At 37.7% G+C, this 16,272-nt stretch overlaps 1 protein-coding gene across 2 annotated transcripts in view; it reads left to right on the forward strand.

Moving 5' to 3' along the window:
• Positions 1 to 121: 121 nt before the first annotated feature.
• Positions 122 to 16,272, forward strand: part of slx1b (SLX1 homolog B, structure-specific endonuclease subunit) — a 32,454-nt gene continuing 16,303 nt past the window's right edge. Inside the window, exons 1-4 of one of the 2 annotated variants that reach the window (XM_039746898.1) lie at positions 122 to 313; positions 4,966 to 5,148; positions 9,891 to 9,942; positions 15,121 to 15,450. In XM_039746898.1, coding sequence (XP_039602832.1) covers positions 4,976 to 5,148; positions 9,891 to 9,942; positions 15,121 to 15,450 — 555 coding nt within the window. In that variant the 5' untranslated portion in view covers positions 122 to 313; positions 4,966 to 4,975. The remainder of the gene's footprint in view (positions 314 to 4,965; positions 5,149 to 9,890; positions 9,943 to 15,120; positions 15,451 to 16,272) is intronic. The other variant, XM_039746897.1, reaches the window with a different exon arrangement.

The following is a 16,272-nucleotide window of genomic DNA, read 5'->3' on the forward strand; positions in this document are numbered from 1 at the left end:
AATTATACGAAACTCAAAGTCTTCCATGACGTATGGTACCAAACACGTCACTCTTAATAAACTATCCAATCAATGGCGGATTTCATTTGAGTGGGTGTTAATGCAACTTGTGTACTGTAAGGAGGGGCTGACTTCGAAGGAAAAGGACAAATTACATTTTAGAAATTCAAAATTGGCTAATAGATTGGCCAATCACAACTTAGAACGGAAAAGCTTTGCCAAGACACCCAGCATCGTAGTTTGAATCCCATCGCCTTTCTGTGTCACGAGAGAAAATAGACAACAATGTTCGAGTTAACGTGAGAGATTACTTGTAAGTATTAAACATATTTAATTGTGGATTATTGATATATGATGTAGTGTTATTAAAATCATCGGTAAATTAGGCACAAATGCAAATAACACGGAGCACAGTTTTTAAAGGTGCAGAATACAACTCATACGGTCTGCAAGGATAGTACTTTTTTATGCCAGTTTCTTACTAATGAAAAAGGAATAATAAAATATGCGAAGATCATTTCCTATAGAGTTTATAGTGTGTTTAAAATAGTGTAAGATTAGTCGTAGATTAGAATATCGTTCCGCAGTTTATGAAAATTTCATTTTATGGGGTCACCTAAATATATATGTTGAAATTAACAGCAGTGTTTTGACAATTTAAGGATGTACAAGTACGTAGAGTTTCAGCAACATCAGGACAGGGTTCGACGTTGTCTCTCCAAACTTAATTTCTTTTTCATTGTGGTAATAACCTTTATTAACCATTCCTTATCCTAAAAACTGTAATATGTATCCAATATTTCCATTCAACATGTAGCAGTTGATCTTTGTGCAGAAGTAAATGTATAATCAGTAGGTGCCATCAGCTTTGAATTGCAAATCATGGTTTAAATATTCATATCATACAGTGTGTTCTGAAACCAAACGATTAATGTTTGCCACATTACAATACAGAATTTACCTAATGATGCATTATTAGGCATGAATTAATAACACATGGCATGTTTAATAAATATACTATTGGTAGACAGCTTGAAAGCACATCCAAGAGATTTTACACGTTAAATTTCAAGAAAAGCTGTGGTATAAAATAACAGGACAGAGAACACAGGAATACTGAGAAAAAAGGTAGAACAAAAAGCTAAAGGGATTAACAAATGAAAGGGTAATACAATAACTGTATGAGAAACTGCAAAAAATAAATAAATAAAGCATGTGTCAAGAAAAGCAGACAGTTAATATCATATACCCGGGCAATGACAAATTAATTACTTTCAATATCACTGACCCTAGAAATCTGTAGATGAAGGCTCGGCAATCAAATCTTCAGAAATAGCTGATTGGGTTTGCAGTTTGGGTTTGAAGGTCAAGAATACTGGAACCTTGTCAAGGAAGTATTTGCCAAGATATAAGGAGTACCAAGATAAGATCTCAGCTCTTTGATAGGTTTTTGTGGTGCAGGAAACACTGACACATATTGTAGAGTGTTGGAACAACAGTTTTGTAAGCCAGTTTTAGGGTTTTGAAAACTGTCTGGTTTTTGAGAGGAAGTCAGTGTGGATGAGAACCCTTGGGGCTCATGTGGTTACACTATTTTGATGAGATCAAGACTAATTGCACTTTATTAGTAGTTAGCCACAACATGCTTTCCATCAAAAGGCACATTTTGTTTAATATGTTCCTTGGCAACACGTGAGGGGTAATATTGCAGGTAATTACTTAGAGTAAATTTGACACAGTTTCTGTTTATATGATATTTACACAGCAGAATCTACATATACATATATACACGAGGTATGTCTATTAAATAACGAGACTGTGATTCCACCTAGTAAACAAAGCAGTCAGAACCGGTTATAACTGCATGAGTGGTGACCTTGAACATGTCTGAACCTGCATGACAAGCAGCAACACTCTATGACGTTCAGTTGATTGTGAGACGCCATTTAGTTTGGTTGTGTTTTCTGTAGTGTGCCGAAAAAATGCTAAGTTTAAAAGTTGAACAACGTGTCAGTTTGAAATTTTTAGTAAAATTGCACAAAACACCAACAGAATGTTTTAAAATGCTTACTACAGCTTATGGGAATAACTGCCTGTCTCATGCGCATATGTTTGAGTGGCACAAAAGATTCAGTGAGGGACGTGAGAATATCGAAGATGATGAGCACCCTGGACCAAGAATGAAAAAAGCTCATCAAAGCAAGACAAAATTCAGAGCCATGCTCATTGTGTTTTTCGATATCAAGGGTGTAATTTTGGAAGAATGGGTTCTAGAAGGCACAACAAGTTAACCAGGATTATTATAAGGAAGTTTTGATAAAGCTGAGAGAAAAAGTCAGAAAAAAACGGCCACAACTGTGGGAAAATGGTTTCATTCTTCACCAGGACAATGTGCCTGCTCACACAGCACTTTCTGTAAAGCAGTTTTTGACCGACAAGCACATTACTACACTTGATCATCCTCCATATTCGCTTGATTTAGCACCATGTGACTTTTATCTTTTCCTAAAAGTTAAATCAGTGCTTAAAGGCACATGTTTTGAGTCAGTTGATTATGTAAAGAAGAAAACGGTGTATGTGTTAAAACAGCTGACAGAAATTGATTGCTCCATGCCTTTGACCAGTGGAAAACAAGACTGCAGCAATGTATTAGTGCAAATGGGGAGTATATTGAAGGGGACGAGCATTAAATTTGTAATACATATAAATAAAGGTGAGTTATTTAATCAGTCTCATTATTTAATAGACACACCTTGTATACTAGGGGGCTTTGCCCCCTGCTTGCTTCACTTGCACACCTCAGGGGCAAGCTACACGCCTGCCACTTCGTGTCTCTGCCTCTCGCATTGTGAAGAGGGGGGCTGAACGCACGCTAAGGAGATGCGGTCACTCCTCTAAAACCCCCTCTTAAATGGTGATACAATGAGAAACAAATACATTTTTTTTACCTCCTCTATGCTCGATCAGCTGGCTTGCTGCTGCTGCTTGTGCCGTGATATGTGATCTGCATGTTGCGCTTCGCTTTGAACACTTAAAAGCCTGTACAGGAGCTGTCCTCCTTGTCTTGCGGGATATTAAAGTGTCCCTGAGAAAATCACGTCTCGACCCAAGATTTTTTTATAATAGAGAATCACCTACTGTACATGTGGACACACTGTTGGAATTTAAGGAGAAGTTAGTTTAAGACAGAAGAAAGCTTGGGGACACTTCTTTGCACAAGCAGTCCTATTAATCTGAAACAAACTAATGAGGCCACACAATGTCCACACTACCACATTTTCATTTAAAAAGTGTTTCCAAACAAAAATGACCTCCATCCACACTAGTGTTTTCACATCATTTCCAAGAGTATCTCTGTCCACACTAAAATGACAGAAAACACATACAGTATGATGTAGCCATTTTCCAACACTAGGCTTGAACGCTTTGACGGAAAAAATCTCTGAAGGGACGGTAATACCGCAGGTCACTGGGTTTGTTGTAATACTGTAGTGACAAGGAAGTTATTTACCTTTTGCACATGTAAGAAACATTCATACTATACAAAATGTAGTTTAAATGCTTACAGGTAAGCACCACAACACACGCCATGGAAAGCAGCTCTCTTATGTCCGCTGTGCTGGAATATGTTTTTCTTCCCCAAAAGGTAAACAAACAGGGAATGAGACATTGTAATGAGCAGGATCCAATCAGGGAAATGGGTCTATAATAAGCATAGGCAAATCTGAACCCAGTTAGAGTCTGTGTTTTCAAAAGTCACATTGCAAATCCAAGCTGACATTTTTTGAAGTACTGTATAAGGTTAGAGAACATTTTCAAAAGTCTCTACTGTCAGGGGTTAAAAACACCAGGGTGGTGTGGACAAAAGCCAAAAATAGAGACTAACATTGAAAACAAAGCAGTGTGGACGTAGCCTGAGTCGTGTAGTTCAAGCAGAAATCTGTACAGCATTTAATATGTCAGGATGAGAGTTAGGGAAACTTAGCTATTAACTAACTAAACAAGGGGTCTGAATGGTTCCTCTCTTGTCAAATATCTTTTATTTTTTACATTTTGATGAAGTTACAATTTAACAAAAAAAAAATTAAAATGAAAATAGACAAAAAATGCAACACTACATTCCCAAATAATTATACTCTGTAAATTACTTTTCATCCAAACATTAGCTTTAATTAGCACTTTGAACACATAAGTTTAAAATTTGTGATTTAATAATAAAATCTAACAGGTTTTATACATGTTAACAAAAATTATTTTCTTCTGTTGTCTTTACTAACAAATAAATGGGAACATGGACACTGCTCTTCAAGTCATATCTAATATTCAGCAGAGGTTTTGCCAACAAAATTATAAATCAACTGATAATGCAGAACCTGGCAATAATAATTGAGTCTGAATAAATGTTGATTATTTTAATTGAAATCTATTTCAGCTTTCCTATTCTGCAGAAAAACAAATTAACATACAAGACTATATTAAACAGAGTGTATTGGGCTATGCTCACAGTACAAATGTAATCTTGACCTTTCAATGGATGACCTGTTCGTTAATGTAGACTGTAGAACAACTTAACCAGAATCAGATGCAAAATACTGTTAATAGCAAAGGGGAAATCCAGAGTTGTTTGAAGCTCCATTTAAAGTAAAATGTGAGTGGTGCTAGTTGTGTTGCTGTGTCTATCTGTCTGTGTATCTGTGCCCTTAATATTTCCTTTAACTTTTATTAGTAGTAGTATTGTCACATTTACAATGTTCTATGGAATCCTTAATTTCATGTCCAAGATTTAAAAGGGTTTTTATTTTTATTCTTCTTGCCTTCTAGTCAGCAGTAGGTTAATGTAAGTTTCATAATGTAAACAAGCCAACGTGAAACAATGCATTATATTTACAAAGTTAGTTTGTTCCTGTTTGTTATAACATCATGTAATACACTGAATAATATAACAATAACACTGCCTTTCATCAGTGCTCTGAAGATGGTGGTGGAAGTGGAGAATTTCTTTGGTGTATATATGCTGTACTGCACCAACCCTAAATTCAAAGGGCGGATCTACATTGGTTTCACTGTGAATCCTGAGCGTCGCATTGGACAGCACAATGGGGGGCGCCATAGAGGAGGAGCCAAGAGAACAAGTGGCCGTGGACCTTGGTGAGTCTTCACCTAAAATCATCATTTAGTGAAATTTTAAAAAATTTTGTAAATGTTATGAATTTGATATTTATTATGTCCCATTTGTATGAGGTGTCATATTTCATTCTGTGATTTGTTGCAAATTACTTTTCAGTTATTTATTTTTTTTTTGTTTTAAGTTCATGTGTGTTTTAAATATATTAAACATGCTACTTCTGTTTATATAACTGAGCACTTTTCAGTAAGGACTGATTTTGCAGTCATTGAGCTACTTTTAAATAGAAGATCTGATGTTTCCTTTAGAAATCTTTTTAGTTTTTAATGTGCAATATTAAATAAGCAGGCCTTTTGGCTTATACAGGCATACTATGTATTATCCTGCTAAGTATTAATCTGGTAATTGTGATTCAGATATCACCTGCGGGCACGGTGGCGCAGTGGTAGCGCAGTTAGGAGACCCGGGTTCGCTTCCTGGGTCCTCCCTGCGTGGAGTTTGCATGTTCTCCCCGTGTCTGCGTGGGTTTCCTCTGGGCACTCCGGTTTCCTCCCACAATCCAAAGACATGCAGGTTAGGTGGATTGGCGATTCTAAATTGGCCCTAGTGTGTGCTTGGTGTGTGGGTGCGCATGTGTGTCCTGCGATGGGTTGGCACCCTGCCCGGGATTGGTTCCTACCTTGTGCCCTGTGTTGGCTGGGATTGGCTCCGGCAGACCCCCGTGACCCTGTATTCGGATTCAGCGGGTTAGAAAATGGATGGATGGATATCACCTGCATGTCTTTAAAAAGAAAAAACACATATACTGCATCGCCAGTAGACCAGGATTTAAAAAAAAAAAAAATGGACAAAAGAAACAGGTCTAGATAATTAAAAAAAATTAATTGATTCAGGAAATTCCAGCGGTTACCTACCGTCAACATTATATTTTGTGCTGTATTAATTTTAGACATATGAGTACATTTATTCACTTTAAATCAGAAAAACACAAAATTAGTTCAAGAGAATATTTTTGTCTGTTCATTTTTAAAACATCCACCCATCCATCCATTATCCAACTCGCTATATCGAACTTTTTTTTTCAAATTATCCAAATCTACACCTGTGTTTATCAAGCGTATAAGAATAGGAAAACAGTCCTAACTGTTTGTGTGATAAACTTATTATGTGGTATCATCTATTGTTAAATTCTATTGTATTGTGTTGACTCCCTTCTTTTTGACACCTATTGCATGCCCAACCTACCTGGAAAGGGGTCTCTTTTTGAACTGTCTTTCCCAAGGTTTCTTCCATTTTCTTCCCTACAAGGGTTTTTTTTTGAGGAGTTTTTCCTTGTCTTCTTCAAGAGTCAAGGCTGGGGGTCTGTCAAAAGGCAGGGCCTGTTGAAGGCCATTGCAGTACTTCTTGTGTGGTTTTGGGCTATACAAAAATAAATTATATTGTATTGTATTGTAACTGCCTCAAAAATGTCAGAGTGATGTAAATTTGTAGAAGTAAAAGCATTTTATCCATTTTCCTAATTTAAAAAACTACTGATAACTTGACCAGTAAATAAGAGAACTCTTGAGCAGACCTAATTCACTTGGGGCTTCTAGAAGATGACATTCAGGCACAAACATTTGAGAAAAAGCAGAATATTTTAGGTACACTAGACAACACTGAGCTCCTAAACAAAACAACAAAAAAAAAATCCCAGAAAATATTGATATGACAGAGATGGAATAATATTACATGTGATGAAGACCATGGAGCAGCTGCTGCTTCACCACCTGAGGCCACAGGTCCGCCACACCCTCGACCCTCTGCAGTTCGCATACTAGGAGAATGTGGGAGCAGAGGATGCCATCATCTATATGCTACACCGATCCCTCTACCACTTGGACAGAGGCAGTGGTGCAGTAAGAATTATGTTTCTGGACTTCACTAGCACCTTCAACACCATCCAACCTCTGCTCCTTAGGGACAATCTGACAGAAATGGGAGTAGATTCATACCTGAACTATCTCATAGACAGATCTTAGTATGTGCGTCTCGGGAACTGCAAGTCTGACATTGTGGTCAGCAAAACAGGAGCGCCGCAGGGGACTGTGCTTTCTCTGGTTCTGTTCAGCCTATATACATCGGACTTCTAATACAACTCGGAGTCCTGCCACGTGCAAAAGTTTGCTGACAACACTGCTATCGTAGGCGGCCTCAGGAGTGGGCAGGAGGAGAAGTATAAGAACCTATTCAAGAAATTTGTTAAATGGTGCGACTCAAACCACCTACAAATGAACACCAGCAAAACCAAGGAGCTGGTGGTGGATTTTAGAAGGCCCAGGCCCCTCATGGACCCCGTGATCATCAGAGGTGACTGTGTGCAGAGAGTGCAGACCTATAAATACTTGAGAGTGCAGCTGGATGATAAATTGGACTAGACTGCCAATACTGATGCTCTGTGCAAGAGAGGACAGAGCCGACTATACTCCCTTAGAAGGCTGGCATCCTAAGATGCTGCAGATGTTCTATCAGACGGTTGTGGCAGGCGCCCTCTTCTATGCGGTGGCGTGCTGGGGAAGCAGCATAAAGAAGAGGGACACCTCACGTCTGGACAAACTGGTGTGAAAGGCAGGCTCTATTGTAGGCACGGAGCTGGACAGTTTGACATCCATGGCAGAGCGCCGGGCGCTGAGCAGGCTCCTGTCAATCATGGAGAATCCACTGCATCCACTGAACAGTATCATCTCCAGACAGAGGAGCAGCTTCAGCGACAGACTGCTTTCACCGTCCTGCTCCACTGACAGACTGAGGAGATCGTTCCTCCCCCACACTATGCTACTCTTCAGTTCCACCCGAGGGGGTAAACGTTAACACTATACAATATTATTGTCTGTTATACCTGCCTTGCATTGTCCACCTTGCATTTTTTTAAGTTGCACTGCATTTTTATCACTCTTTAATTAATATTGTTTTTATCAGTATGCTGCTGCTAGAGTATGTGAATTTCTCCTTGGGGATTAATAAAGTATCTATCTATCTATCTATCTATCTATCTATATAACAAAGTTACGGAGAAGGCATGCGCTGTCAGCTGAAATTAAGATGTTGGTAACGCTACATGTAAAATGCAGCTTTGGAATAACAATGATTTGTATATGTCACAGCTAACCATTTCTCGATTTTTGCACCAAATCTTGAATGCCCTTATAACAAATGATGTAATATTTATACGTTTCTTCACCACTCCATGTGTGGTAATGTTAAAACAATGCTGCATTCATGCAAATCCGAATGTACATAACAATCATTGCTCCAAGTGTGGATGAGCATGCATATGTGAATCACAAATAATATCACAGTATCAACACCCATGTGATCATGGAGGCAAACTGTACTGTAGTAGCCAGAATATTACCCTTATATAAACAGGGCTGAATGGGTGATTGACAGTGAAATAACAAACAGGGACACAGAGCTCTGCATTCCATTAACCCCTGAAACATTACTGTTACACTTCGTAAGCCCAGGATAATTCAAGAAGGCAGACATAGACTACCAGAGACTTGCAGAAGATAAGTGGGGATCACAGAGGTAAAGAGATGCATCATACAACAGTGGAAGATGACACTGGAAAAGTGAATATGACTTCAGAAACATCATAAGAATAGCTGTGGCTACTTTCATAAACTGTTACTTCACAAGGCATTTCCTGTGGCCATAACTGTGGTAAGATGATTCTTCGTAAAGTATGGCTATGGATCATTTTTTTTTTTTAAGTAAAGGTGCCTGATATTGGGTTTTACTCTCATTCAGAGTGTGTACCTTGGTCTTTCAATAGCGGTGATAATTACAGTATTATTCTTGATGCGTTTTGTGAAGCAGCAACAATTAGGTGCAGCTTAGCGCAGTATCCCACCTTGTTATGTTTTTCTTCTACTACTACTACTACTTTAAATATTATTATTTGTGATGAAGCCCTAGTATTAGTTTTAGAAAACTACGAAATGATTTCCAAGGAAAGTATAAAACATCTTAATAAACACCATTTTGCAGTTTGGGTGTCGTAAACTGTAACATCATTCATTTCCAAATTTGAACCTTGACTATTAGCTGGGACTGGGTGTAGAGCACTTCAAAAATAGTTCTCATGTCCTACTCAGAGGTAGGAGACATTTTTGCTCTAGTCAGACTTTTAGTGCAATTCCTAGTAGTAATTCTGAGGCTCTTGATAAATACGGGCACTTATTTTTACGTTAAATTTCTGTCCACATTTTGGCATTACTTTTGATGGAATCTTCATTCTGTATAGTGAATATCAAGCAATTACTATTTGTATTGGTGACTTAGCCAAATCAAAAATGTATTCAAAGGCCTTTAACTTCCTAAAGAGTATTGGAGAAGTAGAAGCTGAAGATGTGGCCTTGTGTTTCCACATCCAGAATCCAGATTAAGTAATTTTGTGCCAGATAAAGGTTAAACCAAACCTCTGTAATATGAGTCTTTGTGCTATTTCCAGAATTAAACAGGTTACAAATCTTTCTGTGATTTTTTTTTTGACTGGATTTAATTAATTTAAGGAATATTTGAATAGGTAGACAGACAGCCAAATGTGAAATGCACCATATCATTTACAGATAGATAGTACTTTATTGATCCGTAATGGGAAACATGTAACTTTCATCCTAGAGATACATTTTTAGGATTCTTAAAAATACACACTGTTTTCTAAATGAAAATAAATATAAGAGAATTAATGTAATCAATTGCTGTACTTTCTGTCTTGCAGGGAAATGATTTTAATTATTCATGGATTCCCTTCAGATATTTCTGCCCTTCGTGTAAGTCATCAGTTTTATGACTTTATGACTATAGTTTATTCTTTATGCCTGTGCATTTCAGTTCAAAATTAATGACAGTTGAGTTTTTGGTTTGACTTTTTAAAACATCACTGATGTTCATTTAGTTTTAACTGTCATAATTGTCTAATATATACATTATTTAATAGTTTGGATCAATTTACTGTCATTATTCCTTACAGTACAATGCCAATTATTTATTACTACTCTTCCTGAACCACAAATATAAAAAATGCTGTAGCATTACAAAAATGGAATGGCATAGTATAACTGAGGTGGCTCATTAAATAAGGCAATGGATATTCTAAGTTAGCTTATCCCTGAGTCATCTGTCAGTTTCCTTGAAACTGTGGACAGTAGTTTATGAGTGATGCTGGAAAAAATGCATAAACATACTTACATATGTACATACCATGTTTCCTCGAAACAAAGGCAGGGTCTTATATTAAATTTTGCTCCAAAAGATGCACTAGGGCTTATTTTTGGGGGAATATTTTTTATATTTATTCATGTACAATAATATACATTTATCCAAATACTGTCATGTCATCTTCTTCTGGAGTATCGTCATAACTTTCCACATCCAAACCATGAATTTCTTGCTACTCCAGCCGCTTTTAGGATCTTCCAGGGTCGAAGTGCGCGCTTCGATGTTTGATGAATGGTTCGATGTGGTGAAGCAAAATGCCAAAATAAAAATGCATTCATGGTGCTTTTATATTCAAGTGTCGCATATTCCAAAAAGTAATGACACGATGCATTATAAAAGTCTCACATACCATCTTCTGTGCCATCTTTTTATTTATTTATTTCTTTTTGCACCTTTTACAATACCATCAGAATGTACAGCAGCGTATTTGAGCCACAGAGAAAATAAAATAAGGACACAATAAAATGTCTATTTTGTGATTGAAGTGGAAATTTCGGCTTCAACCTCGTAGTTTACTTTTATCATTAAAGCAGATAGTCGTAAACATCATCTTAAAACTGACCCAGTTCTTAAATCGCTACATGCTTCTGGGGCTTCCTCCTGACCTGACAGCAGTGATAACACATTGCCACACAGAAAACATTAAATTTATAATATTCCAGCTCTCTGCACATTTGGAATTCTCAGATTTATACTTGATATCACTTTCATGACGAAATGCATTAAAATATGTATGTTACATTTGATAGATAAATCGTTAACTTTGTTTAAATAATGAATACTGCTAATAGTTACACATATGGGGTGGCACGGTGGCAGTGCGGTAGCACTGCTGTCTCACAGGGAGTCGCATCCCTTGTGATCCCTGCCTGGAGTTTGCCTGTTTTCCTGGTGAGTTTCCACAGTGTGCTCAGTTTTCCATCCAAAGATATGAAGATTTGGGGATTTGGTGAAGCTACAATGACGTGTGTGCTTGTGTTCACCTTTTAATGAGCTGATGCCCTGTCCAGAGATTTTGTTCCTGTCTTACGCCAATACTGCTGGAATGGGTGGATCCCCGAACTGATGGATGTAATCAATAAACATCCTTTGTGGCAAGGTGTTCTCGGAATTTAATGGATGTTTCGGGCACACGTCACATTGCGTGAAGTATAAACCTGACCTTAGGCGCCTTACTTTTCAGCTGACGATCTTGACTTGGGCTTATTTTTGGGGTAGGGCTTATAATACAGAGCAGCCTGAAAATCATGCTAAGGCTTATTTTCGGAGAAATACGGTATCAACAGACTCCAAATCAGCTTTATTAATACAGTAATGGCAAATAATGCAGCACTGTTGATCTTCGCTATAACAATCTGAATCATTTTGTTGGTGTGGGGGAGTGTATTCTTTTCTGTTCTTTGAAATGTTACTTTAGGTGTATGTTGGATACAGAGGATCAAATCAAGTCATAAGAGGACGGTAGTTAACAGCACACACAGGCATGTTTCTGAGAGAACCTTACTTTTATTACACTGCTTCTACAAAATAATTTCAATTTATTTTTTGTCAGAGTTATAAGTCTTGGATTCAGTAGTTGCATAACACTAGACTTTACTTCAGTTTATACATGCGTGGCTTTTAGCTTGTGCTTATGATACTGTAGAATCGTCAGGAGTGGGAGGGAGGCCAACTGACCTAGGTCATTACAACTTCCATTTCTTTCTGGTCTCTGTATTTGAGATTTTTTTTTCTTCACTAGTGATAACTGGAATTTTGTTCTTTTCCTCTTTTCTGTTATCAGCAGGCTTAATCTCAATTCCTTTGTTAAAGGGACCTTATTACTGTATATTTTCAGTATGTTTAATATTTGATACATTTTATATACAGCATGCAAATGTTGCAAAGTTGAATTCTTTGTTATATTGTAGTTATACAATTGTGTATGACCTCTGATCCTGTATTCAGAGAAAAGTGAAATGAAAGAATAAATTTAATGAAATTCCATTTTGAGTGATTCAGTAGATGGCATCAGTTTGTAAGGCACGTCTTGCTTACTGCTGTTACATAATGTGACAAGTATAATGATCCAAGACAACGACATTTTTGTAAAATAATTTAGCCTGAGAGGTCAGTATTTAACAAGAAAATAAATAAGTCAAATAAAAGTTTGATAGTACATTCATGTCACTGTTTCAGTAAATTCTGTGGAAATTCTTCTTTTGTTAATGTACTGATATAACAGTTCTTTTCAAAAATTTGATTCAATGGCTGGGAAGTAGTAACACCTTTACCGGAAATTGCCAGCTTTCATCCACATCTAGATGCCTGGAGTGAATGGAGAACATTCTGCTCTTGTCCCGCACTGAAAGTGACTTCCCTTTCTCTGGGGACCTTATGGATTGTGATTTCTTTCCCATCTCTTCTGGAGACCCCTTTTCTTTGAAGACTTTAGTTATCTTCTGAAAAGAAAGCAAAACATGCTATAAGACATCTGGAGTTGCTTACTATTTACCTGTAAGGTTTTTATTTTGTTCCCTTTTTTGACCTGTGGAGATGGCATAGCAAACTGTGACAATTTTATTATGAGTACTATTTTTTTTCCCCAAAGCAAAATATAATGATTTAAGACCTGTATCAGCACTGTATCACTTATACTTTACCTGAGAATTTTAACAGGATAGCCCATCATTTTTTTCCACCAAAAATCTGAGGTCTTCCACTTCTACCCCATTAATCAGTGGTATTGGTTTTAGTGCATCTGTCTGTAAGATCTGTATTTTGCTTTAAAAGGTGCAGTTTTAAGTAGGCTAACCAAAGTGTACAATGTCTACCTATTTGTAGTATTGATTTAAAAAATATATATATTTTGTGCAGAGTTTAGTCAGATGTCTTACTTTGTCTTCTAAAAAATATTCAACATTTATTGGGTACTAAGCCCTATTTTGCAGCTTAATAGGTTGTTCTGGCTCCACCCACTAATAAAGAGATTAACCTCTCCCCAAATTAAATAAGCAGATTAACATATTCATTGCAGTACTAAAAAGGTGAAATATCACAACTTATTAATTTGTTGCATTTTGATTTAATAGTAAGAGGGTCCATGTAGCCTAATTGCTATATAAGCATGTCAATGTTAAATGTAGTAAAAAGGGAACACCCCTTATGATACACATTAAATCTTAAATTTAAGCACATATAATTTCTTAAGGGGCAGCATTGTGGTGCATTGTTTAGCTCTGGGACGAAAATCCTGGGTGTCTGTGTGAAGTCTGCGTATTCTGTGATGTGTCTCCGTTGTTTTTTTCTCTAGTTTTCCTCCTAAGGCCTCAAAAGACATGGATGTGTATCGGGTGGATTAGTGATTCTCAACTGGCCTCATGTGTAGATATGTGCACTAGTGGGTCCTGCAACAGCCTAGGGCCCTCTTCAGGGATAGTTGAAATCTTGCACCGTACGCAGCCATCGAGTGGGTTTAAGAATGTTAGGTTATGTTATACTTTATTTGAGCATTTCCACAACACTTTCCAAGCACATTCTTTATTTCCATGTACTATGCACTGTGAAGAAGACAGAAGTGGAAAAGTCTTCTTCTGCACTTGTCCCAACAACTTAATTGTAACACTCCTGCTGATGATATAAAAGCTTTCCATATACAGTGATCCCTCCTCGATTGTGGGGGTTGCGTTCCAGAACCCCCCACGAAAGGTGAAAATCCGTGAAGTAAAAACCATACGTTTATATTGTTAGTTTTATATTGTCACGCTTGGGTCACAGATTTGCACAGAAATGCAGGAGGTTGTAGAGATAGTGACTTTAAGACAAGACAGAGATGACAGTTCCGTCTCACAATTAAAAGAATGGAAACATATCTTCCTCTTCAAAGGAGTGTGCATCAGGAGCAGAGAATGTCAGAGAGAGAGTGAGAGAGACAGAGAGAGAAAAGCAAACGATCAAAAATCAATAGGTGCTTTTCGGGTTTTTAAGTATGCAAAGCACCTCCCGACAAAGCAGCCGTAGTCTTTCAGCATGTTTAAGAGGAGCGGCCATATCCTCTAGGCCAGTGTGTGAACAGCCCCTCTGCTCACACCCCCTCCGTTAGGAGCAGAGAATGTCAGAGGGAGAGACAGAGAGAGAAAAGCAAACAATCAAAAATCAGTACGTGCTGTTTGGGCTTTTAAGTATGCGAAGCACCGTGCGGGAAGCATATCGTATATCATTGAGGAGTTTTATTTAATACATAATACGTGCTCTGATTGGGTAGCTTCTCAGCCATCCGCCAATAGTGTCCCTTGTATGAAATCAACTGAGCAAACCAATTGAGGAAGCATGTACCATAAATTAAAAGACCCATTGTCCGCAGAAATCCGCGAACCAGCGAAAAATCTGCTTTATATATTTAGATATGCTTACATATAAAATCCGTGATGGAGTGAAGCCGTGAAAATCGAAGCACGATATAGCGAGGGATCACTGTAGTAACACTGATGTGAAATTATATGTTCTATATGGTACTGTTCTGTAGAGCCTCCTTTTGGAATGATGTATCAAGCCCATTGGCATTTTCCGAACACATCTACCAGCCAAACTTAAGGAAACTTTTAACATTATGTAAAGGAGCCCAGCTTTACTAATTTGATTAGTTTTCTATGTATTTATGGAAGCATTTGGTTAATTTCAAATATCTATGATATACAAGTACAAAATTTAGTTACAAATGGCCACTCCTGAATTATTTTTTGCTTCCACAGTTTGAGTGGGCTTGGCAACATCCACATTCTTCACGACGCCTTGGCCATGTGTCCCGGAAAACCAGGAAGGAGTCTAGCTTTGATTTTCACTGGCGGGTCGTTTCACATATGTTACGAGTGGCACCTTGGAAACGACTGCCTCTCACTGTGAGATGGTTGCGCCAGGAATATCGTCGTGATTTTGATCCAGCACTCCAGCCACCTCTGCACATGCCAATAGCATTTGGAAGCGTCAGGGCCAAGAGGAACAAAACTTCAAGCCAAAGTGAAGATCAACAAGAAATACAGGCAGACAGGGGAAGGTGTTACCTGTGTAAAGAAAAAATACAGGTGGGTTCAAGGTTAAGTAATGCTTCCAGCTTTTATCAAAAAAGCTTAAAGTGGTTTTGACATCTGTTTTGACATTCTGTTTTGACATCTTAAATTTATCAAGCAGCTATGCTAATAAAAAATAAAATTCTAAACCTATTATTATATTACACACTGAGCTATCCGGTTGTTAGGCAGACTTGCTTATTTTTGAATTGCACATTTGACTTTCAGAACAGCACAAACTCATGTAGTCAAGGATTCTATGAGGTGCTATTTAGGAATGTTGCACCATGTGAAAATCATTATGTTGCTCAGTTGCTGCACATTAGACAGTTCCAGTTTTGTTGTGAATGACCCTTTGTACCTCATCACATCAGATTCCAATAAAGCCTGATAAGTTTAAGATCCAGTGCAGGCCAATGAAGTACCATAGATAAATTTATTAAATTTATAAATTAATAAATTAAAATTCATTCAAAAATACAAAGTCGACTTATCCACGGGGCAACACTAATTTCATTAAATAATTCTTTAAAATGTGAAATACCGTACTTGAATTTGAGCATTAGCTTTTGCATGTTTTGGATAACAAACATACCATTAGCTGCCAGTAGATGGCGGTAACCGGAAACATACAATATTTCAGACCATAAGGTGCACCGGATTTTAAAGCGCAATATCAATGAATGGGTCTACTTCCATACATAAGGTGCATCGGATTATAAAGCGCATTCAGCGAAACAAAACAGATAAGTCAAACTTTATTCATCCATCCACCCATCCATTTTCCAACCCGCTGAATCCGAACACAGGGTCACGGGGGTCTGCTGGAGCCAATCC

Source organism: Polypterus senegalus, chromosome 3, assembly GCF_016835505.1.
Source record: "Polypterus senegalus isolate Bchr_013 chromosome 3, ASM1683550v1, whole genome shotgun sequence".
Lineage (NCBI taxonomy): Eukaryota > Metazoa > Chordata > Cladistia > Polypteriformes > Polypteridae > Polypterus > Polypterus senegalus.